The sequence below is a fragment of the Borostomias antarcticus genome (genome assembly GCF_949987555.1).
Source record: "Borostomias antarcticus genome assembly, chromosome: 5".
Lineage (NCBI taxonomy): Eukaryota > Metazoa > Chordata > Actinopteri > Stomiiformes > Stomiidae > Borostomias > Borostomias antarcticus.
Window position 1 is genome coordinate 26,204,823 of NC_140238.1, and position 15,516 is coordinate 26,220,338.

The following is a 15,516-nucleotide window of genomic DNA, read 5'->3' on the forward strand; positions in this document are numbered from 1 at the left end:
AGGGTCTTAAAGGGGAGGCCGATCTGTCACCTTTCCACAAGCAGGGACAGCAATAATTTGATCTCGGTCTCTCCCTTCCCACATACTGTAGATATAAAATAAGGTACAAGTTAACTCCAGATTATACATTTATGTAGTTTCATCTATTTTATCTCATTATAATGCATGCACTGTCAGAATAGTCTAAGGAGGCGAAGACTGGAATAGACCAAACATGGTGGGACTTGACTGTCGCTAATGTTCTCACCGACTTGCAAGAATGTTGCCCTCACCCAACATTCTCATCAGATCGACCGTCAGATTGCTGTCACGCTCTAATTGGAGTCGAGGTTCGGTGTGATTTGTTGTTTCGTTTTATTTGTTTTGGTTTATTTGTAATTTGCAATGTAACTCTTATGCAAGTTATCTTATATGTTTGTATAAGAGCTTCGTCCTTCAGTGTGTATGAAAATGTTTACTACTTTCCCAGTTGGTTGATTTATTAGTACATTTTAGGAATATTGTGTTCTTTATACACTGGACCACGTGTAGTCAGCAGCAGAATATCCCATTTATCTAGCTGAATGAATTCTAGAAATCTTCTCCTAACTGGAACCCTGTCTGGCTAGGCTGTGTCTGGTGTCCATTCAGGAATGTGTCGGTCAAACCCGGAGGATGGAAACAGAACAAGGTTCCACCACGATACCTTGGCCAGCCTAGCACATTCACACACCCACACCTTATTAAACATGGTGAGTCTTGTTTGTGTGCATGGCTTGTTCCATCTCTATGAATCAACCACTAAAATGTACATAATTTAAATTAAATCAAAACCGGCTTGTAATTGTGTTATCTGCAAACCCAAACTGTAGCTCACAAGCTAAAACAAGTGTGCATCATTTAACACAGGGTAGTAGACAGACGCACAGTATTTCTGTTTCAATGACCTCAGCATCAACTCCTCATTTCTGTCGCAGGTGAGGTGACCCCAGGCTTGACCCAGACAGAGTATGAGCTTCGAAGACACAGGCTGGCCTCTCTCATTGAGGCCCAGGCGGATCGTCAGGGACCCAGTGCCTCCTCCAGCTCCCACGTGGTGGTGGTCCTCTCACACCCCATCCGCTACATGACCAACGACATCCCCTATCCCTTCCACCAGAACCAGGACTTCCTCTACCTCACAGGCTTCATGGAGCCTGACAGCGCCCTGGTCCTGTGTGGCAGCGGACATCCAGACCAGGCCATCCTCTTCGTGCCCCGCAGGGACCCCGCCCGGGAGCTGTGGGATGGTCCCAGGTCAGGGAAGGACGGGGCGGCAGCGTTGACAGGGATTGAGAGGGTCAACAGTACTGAGGAGCTTGGCCTGATCCTCAAGAGCCTCAAAGGTAGGTGCAGAGATGGGGGGGGGTCATGTGAACACACTGATGTTGATGGACACAGTGGAGGAAACACTACAAGATACTATGCCCGATTTTATACACAATTCACAATCCTGCCGAGTCTGTCCTAGTCAGCAGCAGTCTGCACTAGTTGGGGGCAGTCGGAGTGGCAATTTGGCACAGAAATCTGTAAGTGTATGGGGTACAGATTTAAATCGGCAAGTGTATGTTGAGAACAGACTTCTCCCGATCCGAGTCACATCAAACATGTTTGATATTTTTTAGCAGATTCTGGACGCAATCGTGTAGTGTAAACTCGTCACCACCCAGCTGTGAATGCCTATCGTCAATAGCCAATGAAATCAGAGGAGGCCAGATACAGGAAAAAGAAATAGCGCTAAATAAGAATAATAATGACGAACAGAGAAGGGAGGAGTGGAGAGCTCTGCGAGTGAATTGGAGTATAGGAACAGAAGAAGTGTTGATTCAGTTATGGCAACAGCCTCTAGATCTGCGGCATCCATGTTTGTTTACTCTACAAACTCTCGCAAGTGTTTTGATGAGAGTTTAATACGTTCAGTTGGCCTCAGTTGGAGTGACAAGTCGTATCATGTATGATCCATCACCTGGGCCAGTCGTTAAATGTGCGATACCCAGTTTTTCAGTTGTCATACATAAATCTGCAGAAGCCAGTCATCTAGTGTATACTCCCAGGCATTTCATAATCTGTTACGATTGTGAAAGTCTTCTAGTGTATCCGAGGCTTAAGATGAGGTAGATAATTTTCTCTGTCACAGCCATTAAGCTCCACTATGTAGGTCTTTGCAGGTCCATGCTAGCCTGGCAAGTGGCAACCCATCCCTAAATCGCTCTGCCCACTATTATTCTATTGTGGATTTAATTGTGAAGGAAACAACGGTGCAGTGAAATAAAATTCAAGATAGGTTGCCAGGCCAGGCCCATGCCCCTGCTGTAGATTAAACTAATGGAAAAGTGACTATAGGAAATTGTCTAATACCACTGTATTGCTCTACCCTCATTTTCATTCTCATGCTCTGTCTTACAGGCAGTACTGTGTGGTATGATGGCTCCCAACCCTGCCATCCTCGGCTCCACCAGAGCCATGTCAGGCCCCTGTTGGAGGGGGGGCCCATGGTGCGCTCCCTCCGACCCCTCACACACTCTCTCAGGGCCATCAAGAGCTCCGCAGAGGTGGCCCTCATGAAGGAGGCTGGTTGCATCACGGCACGGGTAAATGAGAAAGCAAGGACCATATTCATGCTATGTAGTGCTGTAGCCTCAATTACTTACAATGAGCAGAATATGATACACATAACTGAGAACATATAACTGAGAACAAGAACTGTCCCGTCTTGTCCTTGCACCCTGTCTAATGTTATCTGCATCAGTGTTGTGCACCAATTGACCAAAACAAATTCCTAGTATGTGTAAAAACTACTTGGCTAATAAAACTGATTCTGATAACAATATGATCAATGCATTAATACATCACACTAAAACTTCTATACATTACATACATTTTGCCATAGAAACCCTGTTTTTACTTGTTTCAGGCATTCAGAAAGACTATGGGTATGTCTCACGGGAACATTGATGAAGCTCTGTTGTATGCAAAGGTGAGGTGCACACGTTTACAGAGTCTGGCTTCAGTGTCTCCACTGCTCCAAGAAGTGTTACTGGGCCAAGTCTAGAATATGAAATGTGTATAATATTTCAGACAGTTATCAGTTTGTACCTCTATCTCTCTCATTCTGTCCTCAGTTTGACTTTGAGTGCCGTGCCCATGGAGCCAACTTCCTGGCCTATCCTCCTGTGGTTGCTGGTGGAAACAGAGCTAATACACTTCATTACATAAACAACAATCAGATTGTCAAGGTGAGTCAGATTACAGATATAAAATGACCTCACCAGAGCGATAACCAGATTAGATTTTCTATCACAGCACCAAATTACATAACAACTAATAAATAGTAGGGAAAAAATCACACCTAGTTGGTAAGTGGTGCAGGTTTCTACTGCCGTCTGCTGGTGTGCAATGGTATCAGCTACTCCTGATTGGTGTAAATCTCATGCTACGGACAAACAGAGACACATGTCATGTATAGAAGCGGCTGCACGCTTAAAAAGGAAAGAAGGGAAGAGCTGCCAAGTTACAGTGAACCTCGTGTCACGAGGCTGTCCTCTGGAGGAACCTGGGTTCCATAGGCTGTCCTCGGGAGGAACCTGGGTTCCATTCACTACCAGATCCAGACCCTGTCTAGAGCACGCCTACTCCAAAACTGGATCCGGTCATTGTATCCGGTTTTGTATCAGGCTGTATCTGGTTTGTCGCTATGCAATAGGATAAAACATGGATCTACTAAACAAAGCATTGCAAGAAGTACTTGAAAAGACTTGCTGGATCCATAAGAGTAGCCTACAGTACAGCTTTGAAGCCACTACAGCGGTTTTGCATCAGAAATTGAATTGACCGCTGAGCACTCTTCCTCTATCCGCTGATTCCTAGGCATATCCGGGGGATCCAACCTCACCCCGGACCCCAGACTGGGGTACAATAGTAGATCTTTGTAGATTGTAGATTGGAGGTGCTGTCGATTGGAGGTAAACCCCGGGGTTTAATAGGTCGTAACCAAGCAAAGATCAAGACACTCTTCCTATAGTTAAAATGCCTTCATTGATAGAATATTTGGTGGAAGAAAAAGCTTTTTTCTTTCGCAATGGCAGTGGAGTAATCAACAAATTAATTGTTTATAACTACTTATTGGTAAAAAGGCAATTTAACCCCCGACCAACCATTATTATTATTATTCAATTATTTTTTATTGATTGTAAGCATAACAACAAACAACAACAAACAACAACAGAACACCCCCCCCTCCAACGCGGGAGACTGGCTACCCTCCACAATTACAGAAATAAAATGGTTACTGACAGTGGCAATATTGCTACTTGTGGTACATATAGCAAAAAGACATGATGGACAAGGTCACATTCTGTAGTAAGGTAAATAAATACAAGTAAAATAAATGGAAATGCAGGTGACAGCAGTTCTTCAAAGTTAGTAAAGGTCGGATACAGACACTAAGTTGCAGTCCTTGGAATGTAAACATTATTGTAATAATTCATGAATGGTTGCCATACTTTACAGAATTCCCTACTCGATCCATGAGTGATGTATCTAAGCTTTTCCAGCTTCAAGTGGGCCGTTACCTCGTCAACCCAGCGGCTGCAGAGGGGAGGGGTGGATTTCCAGTTACACAAGATAAGACGACTTGCTAAAAAAGACGAGAAAGCTGAACATTGGGTTTGGGCTCGAGAGAGACCAAGGTCCCTCTGAGCCACACCAAATATTGCTCAACTCGGCTCTGGGTCCATGGTCTTGTTGCATATGACCGAGAATGTTTAAAAAATCATGTCCCAGAATCGTCTCAATTATGAGCAGGAACAAAATGTGTGGAACAGGGTTGCTGGGCCTTTGATCCATTACACCCCATGATGCCTCTCTGTCATATTTATGTCTAGTGAACTTCAGCAATGCCTTCTTTATTTCTCTCTCTAAGGATGGGGAGATGGTTCTACTTGATGGGGGATGTGAATATTTTGGTTATGTCAGTGATATCACTCGGACTTGGCCAGTGAATGGAAGGTAAGCAGGAGGACCTGTCCATCCATAGGACATTCAAAATTATTATTAAATTACGAAGTAAGTCTTGAAAGGGTTGCGCTAAGATTTTGGACATTTAGCTTCCTTTGTGCCCCCCCCCCTCACCACCACCTGCCCCTTCCGTGGACCCAAGGTTCACCCCGGCCCAGGCAGAGCTGTATGAGGCGGTGCTGGAGGTGCAGAGGACCTGTCTGTCTCTGTGCTCCCCTGGCGTCAGTCTGGACCACATCTACAGCACCATGCTGGCGCTCTTGGGACGGCAGCTCAGAATGCTGGGCATCATCAGGGCCTCCACCAGCAGCGCTGATGCCCTTAAGGTAGGTTACATGAAGGGACTGTTTCCCAAACACAATCCTAGGCCTAAGGCTACGTTTACACCAATACATTTTCATTTTAAAACCCATAAACTTTGATACATTTATGCCTAGCGTCCACACTATGTTTGGTGTTTTTGAGCCTCTAAAGCTGAGACTTTTGAAAACTCTGCTGATAGTTTTAGTTTGAATACTCCGGATTGTGTTGTCGTGTGAACGGGCGGAAATGGAGACTTTTGAAAATGATGACGCAGACACCCATGTTCTCTTCATCACACACCATATCACGTAATCCTTTTCCGGAAAAAAACAGACATCAGCCTTGACTACCAGTGGTTATTTCATCATGGATACCAATGTGCAGGTGTTGCTGACCTTGTTGGCTATGCTAGTGGCTGCTCTGCTGCTGTGCAGTTAAATTCTGCATTTCATAATGCTACTGCTGCTGTTCTTCCTCCATAGTATTTTCTGCAACTAAGCCGAAGACTAAGACTATCTGCTTGCTGTTTATACCGGCATGCGCATGCCCAGTGTATGTGAATGGTCATGTGATATGCACTTTCATGACGTTAATATGGACGTATATGGAGATTATTTCAGAAACAGTGCTAGTGTTTTAAAATGAAAAAATATTTGTGCAAATGTAGCCTAAGGCTAGTACTTTTAGTAGTTTTAATTAGTGTACAGGAAACTGGGCCAGAGACTCTGCAACAACCATTAGCAATGCTACCAAATGACAGAGATAGTGTAGTGTCAGGAGTGGAACTCTGGAGACCTAGACCCAATCCCTGAAGACTTTCACCCTGACCCAGTCTCTCAAGACCCAGACGCTGAGGCTGTGATCCAGGATGTCAAGACCACGGACAATACCAAGATCAGTTTGAACAGAAAACACCTTCATTCTATAGTATGCAATGCTTCATAATTAAATAGTTGCAAGGTATTTCTTGCAAACACAAAAAAATTATGAAAAATGAAAAAAAAAATAAAAAAAAATTACATTATCAGAAGATAACTGAAAGTGGTCAAAACCAATGGATGAGACCCAGACCACACCAGGATATTGATTTCCAGAGGATGTTGAGACCCAGACCAAAACTCTATGACTCCCAAGTTCCAGACCACGTTTATGTTGTATGGAGACTGAAATGAGCTCAAGACTAATCTCTGCAAAATTATGCCTATTAGTCAGCTTTACTGTCACCCAAAATATGAAACAATAACAGTGTATCAACAGGCATATTTTTGTTGAGGCATTTGAGGCTCCTGCAGCTGCTTATAAAGGCTACATTGAGGTTACACTTTTCAAAATCAGGGCATTATCAAACAGTCAAAGCTACCAGCTCTTACTGGGCATGGAATCAAGGAGCCTTGGCTATATCGACTATTAATTTTTACTCAGTCCAATGGCCTGTGGTCAGGAAATGGCCATAAACTCTTCTGGCCAATTTAAAGTATGAAATAGTGATCTGCAGTAATTACACCCTTTTTAAAGCACAATATCCCAGTGTACCACCTATAATAGAGGCACTCATTTCTTTTAGCAGTTCAACTCGGGGAAATGTACAGTAATGACAGCAAGCCAAACCAAAGCCAGTAGGGTACACTTTAAGAAATGTTCTGCAAGTCTGCTGGTGTGCAATGGTATCAGCTACTCCTGATTGGTGTAAATCTCATGCTACGGACAAACAGAGACACATGTCATGTATAGAAGCGGCTGCACGCTTAAAAAGGAAAGAAGGGAAGAGCTGCCAAGTTACAGTGAACCTCGTGTCACGAGGCTGTCCTCGGGAGGAACCTGGGTTCCATAGGCTGTCCTCAGGAGGAACCTGGGTTCCATTCACTACCAGATCCAGACCCTGTCTAGAGAGGGTGCAAAAGTGGTGCAACTTTGTTATAACACTGTAATAAGCAGCAACAGTGTTGCAGCAATGTAGTAATCCATAATACCACACACACACATATATATACACTCTGCACACACACTATATACACTCACCACACTCCGTATATTGTGTATTTTGCATTTGTACTTTATTGGATATTGTATTTGCACTGTCCTGTCCTTGCACTGTCCTGTCCTTCACCCTGTCTAATGTTGTCTCCATCATTGTATGCACCACCGTCCTTAACAAATGACTAGTATGTGTAAACTATCATTGCAATAAACTGATCTGATTCTGATTTGCATTTCAACCCAACATTGAAGTACATCACCTAATGCTGATTAACACGTGAGATGAGAAAGATTTGTTTTGTGAGGAATTTTTAGAATTCAACAACACTTTGTCTTCTTGCTTCCACGACTTGTTCTGTTGCTTTGCCCCTCTCAGGCTGCAAAGAGGTACTGCCCCCACCATGTTGGCCACTACCTGGGTATGGATGTACACGACACCCCTGAGCTGTCCCGCTCCCAGCCCCTGCAGCCTGGCATGGCCCTTACTATAGAACCAGGTAGGCCTGGTGGCACACACAGCATACACTTATTCACCCACGCACCCACGCAAGATCTAGACACTTAGATTTTGCCCATGAATGCATTCACATGTCTATGTCCATTTCCCATGTCCCAGGGCTGTATATCTCTGAAGATGATGACCAGGCTCCAGAGCGGTTTCGAGGGCTTGGGGTGAGGATAGAAGATGATGTTGTGATACGAGAGGAAGGGGGGCCACTGATCCTGTCCTCTGATACGCCCAAGACCATCTCTGAGGTGGAAAGAGCCTGTACTCAGAGATAGCTGAGACGGGCAAGCGGGCTGCATTGATGTACTGGATGTATCTTGCTGGTTATAATAGCAAGTGTGTGCATGAGAACCTGAGAATATCTTCCCTTGGTTGAATGGCAGGAAGAGTTTCTGTGAGTAACCAGATGTGAAGGATCTTACTTGATTTTTATGTTCTCATCCTCATCTTTCATAGAAATAAGACAGAACCCTATTCTGTTTCCACAATAAATGAAAAAAACATACATTTCACAGGTTCTGTGCAAGACATCAGGGGAGAGAAAATGACTTGCTAATAATTTTAATTTCTATTGTGTGTGGGTAAAGAGTTAATTGAACAGCAACTTGATTGGTTAAATGATCATGTTGCTAAAACGTTAAGCAGGTGAGTAGGCCCACGGTGTTCAACGTGATGGTTGATTGATCATGTGGGAAACAGTGAGGTAGAGACATGAAATCATACTGGCGAAGTTGATTAGCCTACGGAGGTAAACAGGCTACATATGTGCGCAGAGGCATCTCTCACAAGTCCTCCTCCGGTGCGGTGGAACGCGACTGTCCCCTACAGATGATAATGGTACTATTGCAACTCCGAGAGAATACGAAAGTGCTATCCGGGCAATACCGAGCACCAACCCCCCCTTCACGCCTAATGTTGCTGTACCTCCAACCCTCCCCCCGTATCAGAGGAGTAGAAACAACAAGCCGCCATTTTGTTTGTGCGGACAGACCGAAAGAGGCAGGAGATACCGAGAAAAAGAGCGACTTCAGCACCGATAACTGTCACTCCGGGAGCCACCGGTGAATGAGTGGCGGTGTTATCGGGGCGCAAACGGGGATAAAAGGAAAAAGTAAAAAATCTGTGATAGGAGTGAAGACAAACGAGTCTGTGAAAAAAGGAAATTCTCTTTGAAAATCCAAGGAAGGGGGTGTTTTTACGGAGCGGAGACGGAGAGGAGAGGCGGAAGAGGGCAATATATTTTAACGAAGGAAAACCTGCGAACGAAAGAAAAAATGGAACGCCAAAAATCCTTATGAGCCCGTCGCCGAACAAGGAAAATGCCCGCATAGACATTTCAAATGATAAATTGCCTGTAGGCATGCGAGAGAAATAATAATAAAAAAAAAAATAGGAAAAGACGTATTTTAGGGAAAGGAGAAATTGCCAGGGTAAACGCTAAGGGGGGCATTCTCCATCACAAAGACTCAATGAAAGGATTTTGTGAAACCAAAATATTTTGGGGGTGTTGCTGTCCTTATCAAACGGATCCGAAGCTTCCCACTTCTGAAATAGCCACAATATTGTAGCGACCCCCTTCGCTTTATCAGATTTTCTCTTATCGTTATTCTCCTGATCTTGGTTGTTTTTTCTTCTTCACTTGCCTGGCAAGACGAATCAATAGACTACACGCAGTGACAGATAATTTCGTTCAATATTTATCAACCGTTTCATATTTTCTAATAAACGGTGATCGGATTGCATTGCGTTATTTGACCAGCAGTGAAATTTCTTCTCAAGCCCAGGGCAAGTATCCCTACGGAACGTCCTCTGCAAAATAAAACTAATTGGATCAATCTGATCACCCATTGATTGGGAAGAACTGTGATTTTTCGATTTTGGTAAAGGAAAAAAATCATACGAATCTGGGAGCAATAGTCGTCAGCCGACAGTGATTGTGATAACTCAATTGTTGAAGATTTTTTGCAACCATTTTCAACCTCGCTGGCTGCAACTGGCATATTCGCGCAAAGGGGTGCAGCATCCAAGTGTGCAGAGCCAACCAGTCCGTTATTTCTGACTCGGTAGCATTGCATTGACGAACGGACATTTAAATTGCACGATGTAGTCTGCAACAACGTGCGAAGGGAAAGTTTTAAGATGCATGGAAATCGACATTTCCAGTAGGACTCTTCATGAGCCTAATTTATGCAAGTATATCGGACTTGATTGGTCTGTCCTGCAGAACTGCATTCGATGCCGATATTCTGTTGAAAATACATTGCATGTCCTTTTCAGTGTTGAATGAGAATGCCATACATGCATTAAATGCATTTAAACCACTGTCACCCTCTGGACCTGGTCATCACGATTTTACAACCCACCAATTGACCACCTTGTTTGTGGTGATGCTGGGAACAAATTGCATTGACTGCAATGGAAAGTCAGACCAAGTGGAAGATTTATCCATTTTCGGGGCTCTCATAACTGTTGCATGAGACGAGGCCCCCAGTTACGACCGAGGAACGTTTGGACTACGTTCCATTGTAGACTTCTCATCTCCATTCTCTGGCCCCTTGACCTAATCACGGCGCTGTATAATTAATCTCAATTTCGCCGCCGACTATGGCGGAAAAGACTGATGCTACCATGGAGGACAGGTCTTGGGACAATTTCAGCGTCGCCGAAGAGGCTACATGAGATTGTCGAAGGCCTGCTCACTGTCTTTTTCACCGACTCCACCTTCCCACCTCCTCCTGTTAAACTCAGAGAAATCTATAAAGGAACAAAATCTCCGACAGGGGAGGGGGATTGATAGCTACGGCGAAGGATAATCGAGAGTGGAACCCTGAAAGGAAGAGTTGAACGCAATCGCTTTCTTTCCCCCTACCGTCCCCAAACGGTGGGGGAAGAAACCCCTACAGCGGAGGATAAGTTCAAAAGGATTCGGTGGGACGCTTACAAGGGAATACTTTTATCCTTTGTGGACCTACAGCATTTTTTTTATTCGTGAAAAATATGGCCGATAATGTTCTGGAGTCCGGCCCGCCTTCAGCCAAGAGGCCTAAACTATCATCCCCGGCTCTCTCAGTGTCTGCCAGCGATGGAAACGGTAAACATTGAATGCATAGCTGCAAAATATAAGATTGGTACATGTGCACCAGTACCTTCTGTATGTTTCTGACATGTATAGCCTGCTCAAGCAAATATATATTAGCTAGCCAAGCGAAACATTCCGCGAGGGAGAAGAAGTCAGACCCATTTCATCTTCATCTTAGCAAGCCAACTTATGTTGGTTGCGTTAAGTTGACAAACCACTTGAATGGTTAAAGTGTTGTTCTGGCTAACTTGACTGATGGCACATGGTTAATGCTACATATTCAAATGCTTAATATGATAACTAATTGTTATTTGCAAGAAAACGTTACTTGGCAAGTCAGTCAGTTTTCTGCCCGCCAGGAACAATGGAACAGCAAGTTGTGTCAGATCACTGCTTGCTTACTTGGAAGATGGTAACGTAACTGTGTTAGTGCTACGCCAGCCAGCTAAGCAAGCTAACTAGCCATGGCTCGTAATTACCCGACTTTATTTCTGACAGATACCGTCCTGTGAATGGTAAACACGACTTTAAGCTTGTCACACAACCGGGACTCTACATTAGCCATCTTAAGTTTCAGGATGTGCTGAAAATAACGGTATCGGCCCCACTGAATCAGCTAATGTTAGCTAGCTTTCCAGCCAAACAGGCTAGTGCTAGCCCAGACAATGTTTCAGTGATTTCTTTCGACGCAAGATAGTTTTCTAGGAACTGAAACATGTAAAGGTGCCTCCTAGCTTGCCAAAAATACTCACTGTTGTCAGAGTAAGCTTGTGAACTTATCGTCAGCTTGGGCCCTGATCACCACTTTGTGCTACTGAATGTTAAGTTGTGCACCGCTGGCTGCATTGTTGTCTAGTTACAATGCTAGTGCTGCTAGCTATGGTACTGGTAGCGACGTACTTCGCCAGCTGACAAAAATGTAGCCAACATTCTAAGAATTGCATCCGCCGCTACATTCAGTGTTGCCGGCAAACATGTGTGTTGCAGGCATGACGTGCAGTTTCTCAGATTTTGTGAATTGTGTTTGAATTGCCTGTGGTGAGGTCGATTCAGTCGGCTTAATATCATAAATATGGCCCCGTATCGCTTTTGTCTGCCTATTGCGCCCTCCCCTCTTGACTTGTGGGCAGACTACGATAGGTCTACTATGCTTGAAGCTGCTTTATGAAATTTATTTGCTGGATGGATCACGTATTTACTTGTTGTTAATTGGTTTGCTGAAAAAATGTTTGATGGGCAGCATTGCATATTTTTGAAAACCATAGACTACTTGTTCCTGAACTGTACAGACTTTTTCTGTTGAAATACATTATTGACAACTTTAACATTATATGACGAAACCTAAGCATCTGAAAGCTGAGCAAACCTACCTCTAATGTGTAGGATGCTTTGGTGTTGACCAGGTTCTGTTTCACCACACAGAGCAGACTGAGGGACATGCGCCAGGGAAAGGCAGAACCTACCCTGCAAACTGCTGTCAATCCTGTCATACCACATCATTAGCCTGTGTGATTGGTGTTAAGTCTTGGATTTAGGTGGTTCTGTACTTTATGGGACTAGTTTAGGGACAAAGGGATCGGAAGGGGTTCAGAGGTTCTGCATAAGTATGTGTTTGTGTGGTACATCACTGCCCGTTCTCCTGAAAGAAAACATACTATAACTGGCCGAAAAAAATCCAGTGGAGCAGGGTGAATGATACGAGTCTATCCTTGATTCTTGGAACCCTCTGTTTGGCTCCAAATCAAAATGCATTGGAGTTACAAGGGGAGAAATGACCTAATAGTCATCCTAGTCCAAGGGTTCTGAGAAGGAGGAAAGAGCGGCCACAGAATGAGGGAACCCTCTCTCCCCCCGTGTCCTCCAGAGTTCTCCCTCCTTACACAGATGTGCTGTACATGGTGCACACCTGCCCAGTCACTATTTACCTGTCTGTGGCTTCTCACCATGACCCTACCGCCTCCACTTTCCGTGTTTGGCTCCCCATCAAACCACAGACTCATACTCAGGAGTTAGAGTTCAGCACTGGGCCTCAACCCAGAGCTGCCGCTGCACTGGCTCTGGGTTACTGTGGTAGACACATTATTCAGTGCAGTAACAGTTACACTACCGTAGCCCTGTGCAGAGTTTGTAGCTAGGGGTCTTTGTCATTTTTTCCCCAGCATGTTTTCTAGCTACAGTGGCTTGTATAAGTATTTGCACACTGCACAGTGAAGCAGTTTTTGTTGGTTGTTGTAGCTCTGTACTGTAGTACCATGGATTTGAAATAATCTAATGATGACGATGTTAAAGTGCAGAGCGTCCGTTTTAATGTGAGGGTATTTTCATTCATAGCAGATCAACTGGTTAAAAATCACAGAACATGTTTTACATGCCCCCCCCCAATGTAGTGCTAAAAGTATTGGGACAAATAAGCATTACAGTAAAGTAGCCATGTTTAGTACATGGCCTGCAAGGACTTCCTTAACTCTGAGACCGCTCAGCATCCCCAAACTCCTACAGAACTTCACTGTAGATATGGATCACTTTAGAAGTAGGCTTAGGTCAGGTTTCTCCTGACTCATTTTCTATTGAACTGACTGAGAAAATCAGCCAGGAGAAAGAACTGCTAAAATTGTTAAAAGTTTTAAAATGCTTAATTGTCCCAATACTTACGTAGTGCACTGTAAGGCAGCAATATGGTTAGTCATAGTTGTTCTGCAGCTTCTAGTCCATCTCTCTACAGGCGTAGTTACTGTCACTGCTTAGCTTATCATTCTCCAAAGATGGTTTTAGACGCTTCACCCACTGAGCCCTCATCACTTCCCTTGCTCTCCTCACAGATTTTGGTTCACTCTTCGACCTGGAACACGATCTCCCCGATGAGCTCATCAACTCGTCGGAGCTGGGTCTGGTCAACGGAGGCGACCTCAGCCAGCTGCACACCAGCCTCGGAGGGGGGGTTGGCATGGGGCTGGGGGGAGGCCAGGATGCAGCCGCCAAACACAAACAGTTATCGGAGCTTCTCCGCGCCGGAGCACCTTCCCAGCAGGGGGCCACCAACAGCCCAGGGGGAGCGGGGGCCTCCATGGGTATGATGGGGGGTATGAACGCCTCCCCAGGGGGCCCCCAGGGCTTGGGTCCGCAGGGACAGCAGCACCCTCTGCCCCAGCAGGCTGGACTGATGCAGCAAGCGGGCATGGTGGGAGGATTGAACCGGGCGGCCATGATGGGCGCCCAGAAGGGCAACAACGGACAGCCACAGCAAAGCATGATGGGAGGCCAGGTGATGAACGGCTCTCCCAGGATGGGTTACCCGGGCAACCCAGGGATGGGCAGCAACAGTAACCTACTGGCTGAGACCCTGGGGGGGCAGCAGGTGGGGGCGGGAGCCCAGGCTGGGATGAGGTCACAGCCACCTGGAGCACTGAACAAAGTAAGACATACAGAGAGTGTCACACGTCATGTTTATGTCACTAGAGAAAGACCCTTTGGTATGTATTGGCGTTGCATCAGTCGGTGTTGCTCTGTACTGGTCTAGGTGCACATTTGTCTGATATCCTAGCTCTCGTAGTCATAATGTCGGGACAGATTCAAGATTCCTTTCATTCATGCGTTGAACAGTGTACAGTCACAGTGAAATGTTGCTGCCGGCTCCAAGATTATGCTACAGATAAACTCGAATACGCAATTACTGAACAACTCAAGTTGTTAAGAAAGAGATCTTTCAGGCCTTTACGTCTAGTGGATATCAGAACCCGGTAACTCGATGCAGAGCAGTTCCTCCGACCTTTGTCCCACCACTGGGGCTGCTGCTCTGCTATCACATCGACACAGGCAAATTTGTGAAAAGATACGGGACATTCATTGCTCAAGTTGTGTGTGATGTTTGCTCGTGTTGACCTAGCAGAATGTGTTTATCATACCAGACTCGCAAGCGTCATGCTTGGCTCCTCTCATGTCAGAGGACTGAGTCTTGGAGATGACCAGTCTGTGTTGAGGTGAATGAAAAGGGTCTCACTCAGAATCTTGTTTTCCCTCCACCCCCCACACACACCCACCAACCTCTCCCCTCTTCACCCCCCCTTCCTCCAGATGAATATGATGGCCAACTCGGGCCCCTATGGTGGTCCGTATGGCCAGTCGACGGGCCAGGGACTGGGCGGGGCAGGGCTGGGCCCTCAGCTCCAGAACAAGGCAGGGCTGCCCAACAGTCTGGCCCAGTTCAGCCTGGACAAGAAGACGGCGCCGGGTCAGGGCATGGCTGGCATGGTAAGAGAGCATGTCTCAAGTCTTTCTCTGTCACGTTCCTCATCGCTTGTAATCGTTGTAGCTGTAGCTAGATGTTTGTATATAATATTGTAGGACATGAGTGGTAGACTAACTCTACCAAGGCTTGCCTGTGGAGTTGGTTTATCACAAGTCTTTGCCATTAGACCATCCTATGTTTCTGTGAAGCGACCTAGTTAATTCATTTTCCACAAGCCGTAAGTTCACTTCCACGCACACCCAGCCCGACGGGGAAAGAGGAATAGACCAATAAATAAGTTCATCCATCCATCCATCCATCCATCCATCCACCCATCCACCCACCCACCCACCCACCCACCCATCCATCCTCGATTAACTCCCCTCCCCG

At 45.4% G+C, this 15,516-nt stretch overlaps 2 protein-coding genes across 2 annotated transcripts in view; both read left to right on the top strand.

The window, feature by feature from the left end:
• Window positions 1-60: 60 nt before the first annotated feature.
• On the top strand, window positions 61-8,284 carry xpnpep3 (X-prolyl aminopeptidase 3, mitochondrial). Its single transcript, XM_084438863.1, has 10 exons — window positions 61-329; window positions 609-731; window positions 957-1,364; window positions 2,425-2,609; window positions 2,933-2,995; window positions 3,141-3,254; window positions 4,940-5,025; window positions 5,177-5,360; window positions 7,691-7,811; window positions 7,931-8,284. The coding sequence occupies exons 1-10, from the start codon at window positions 260-262 to the stop codon at window positions 8,095-8,097; spliced, it is 1,521 nt and encodes a 506-aa protein (XP_084294989.1). The 5' UTR covers window positions 61-259; the 3' UTR covers window positions 8,098-8,284.
• Window positions 8,285-8,847: 563 nt separating this feature from the next.
• The window catches only part of ep300b (EP300 lysine acetyltransferase b), a 31,859-nt gene continuing 25,190 nt past the window's right edge, over window positions 8,848-15,516 (top strand). The window contains exons 1-3 of the mRNA XM_084437994.1: window positions 8,848-10,913; window positions 13,721-14,313; window positions 14,973-15,149. Coding sequence (XP_084294120.1) covers window positions 10,820-10,913; window positions 13,721-14,313; window positions 14,973-15,149 — 864 coding nt within the window. The 5' untranslated portion in view covers window positions 8,848-10,819. The remainder of the gene's footprint in view (window positions 10,914-13,720; window positions 14,314-14,972; window positions 15,150-15,516) is intronic.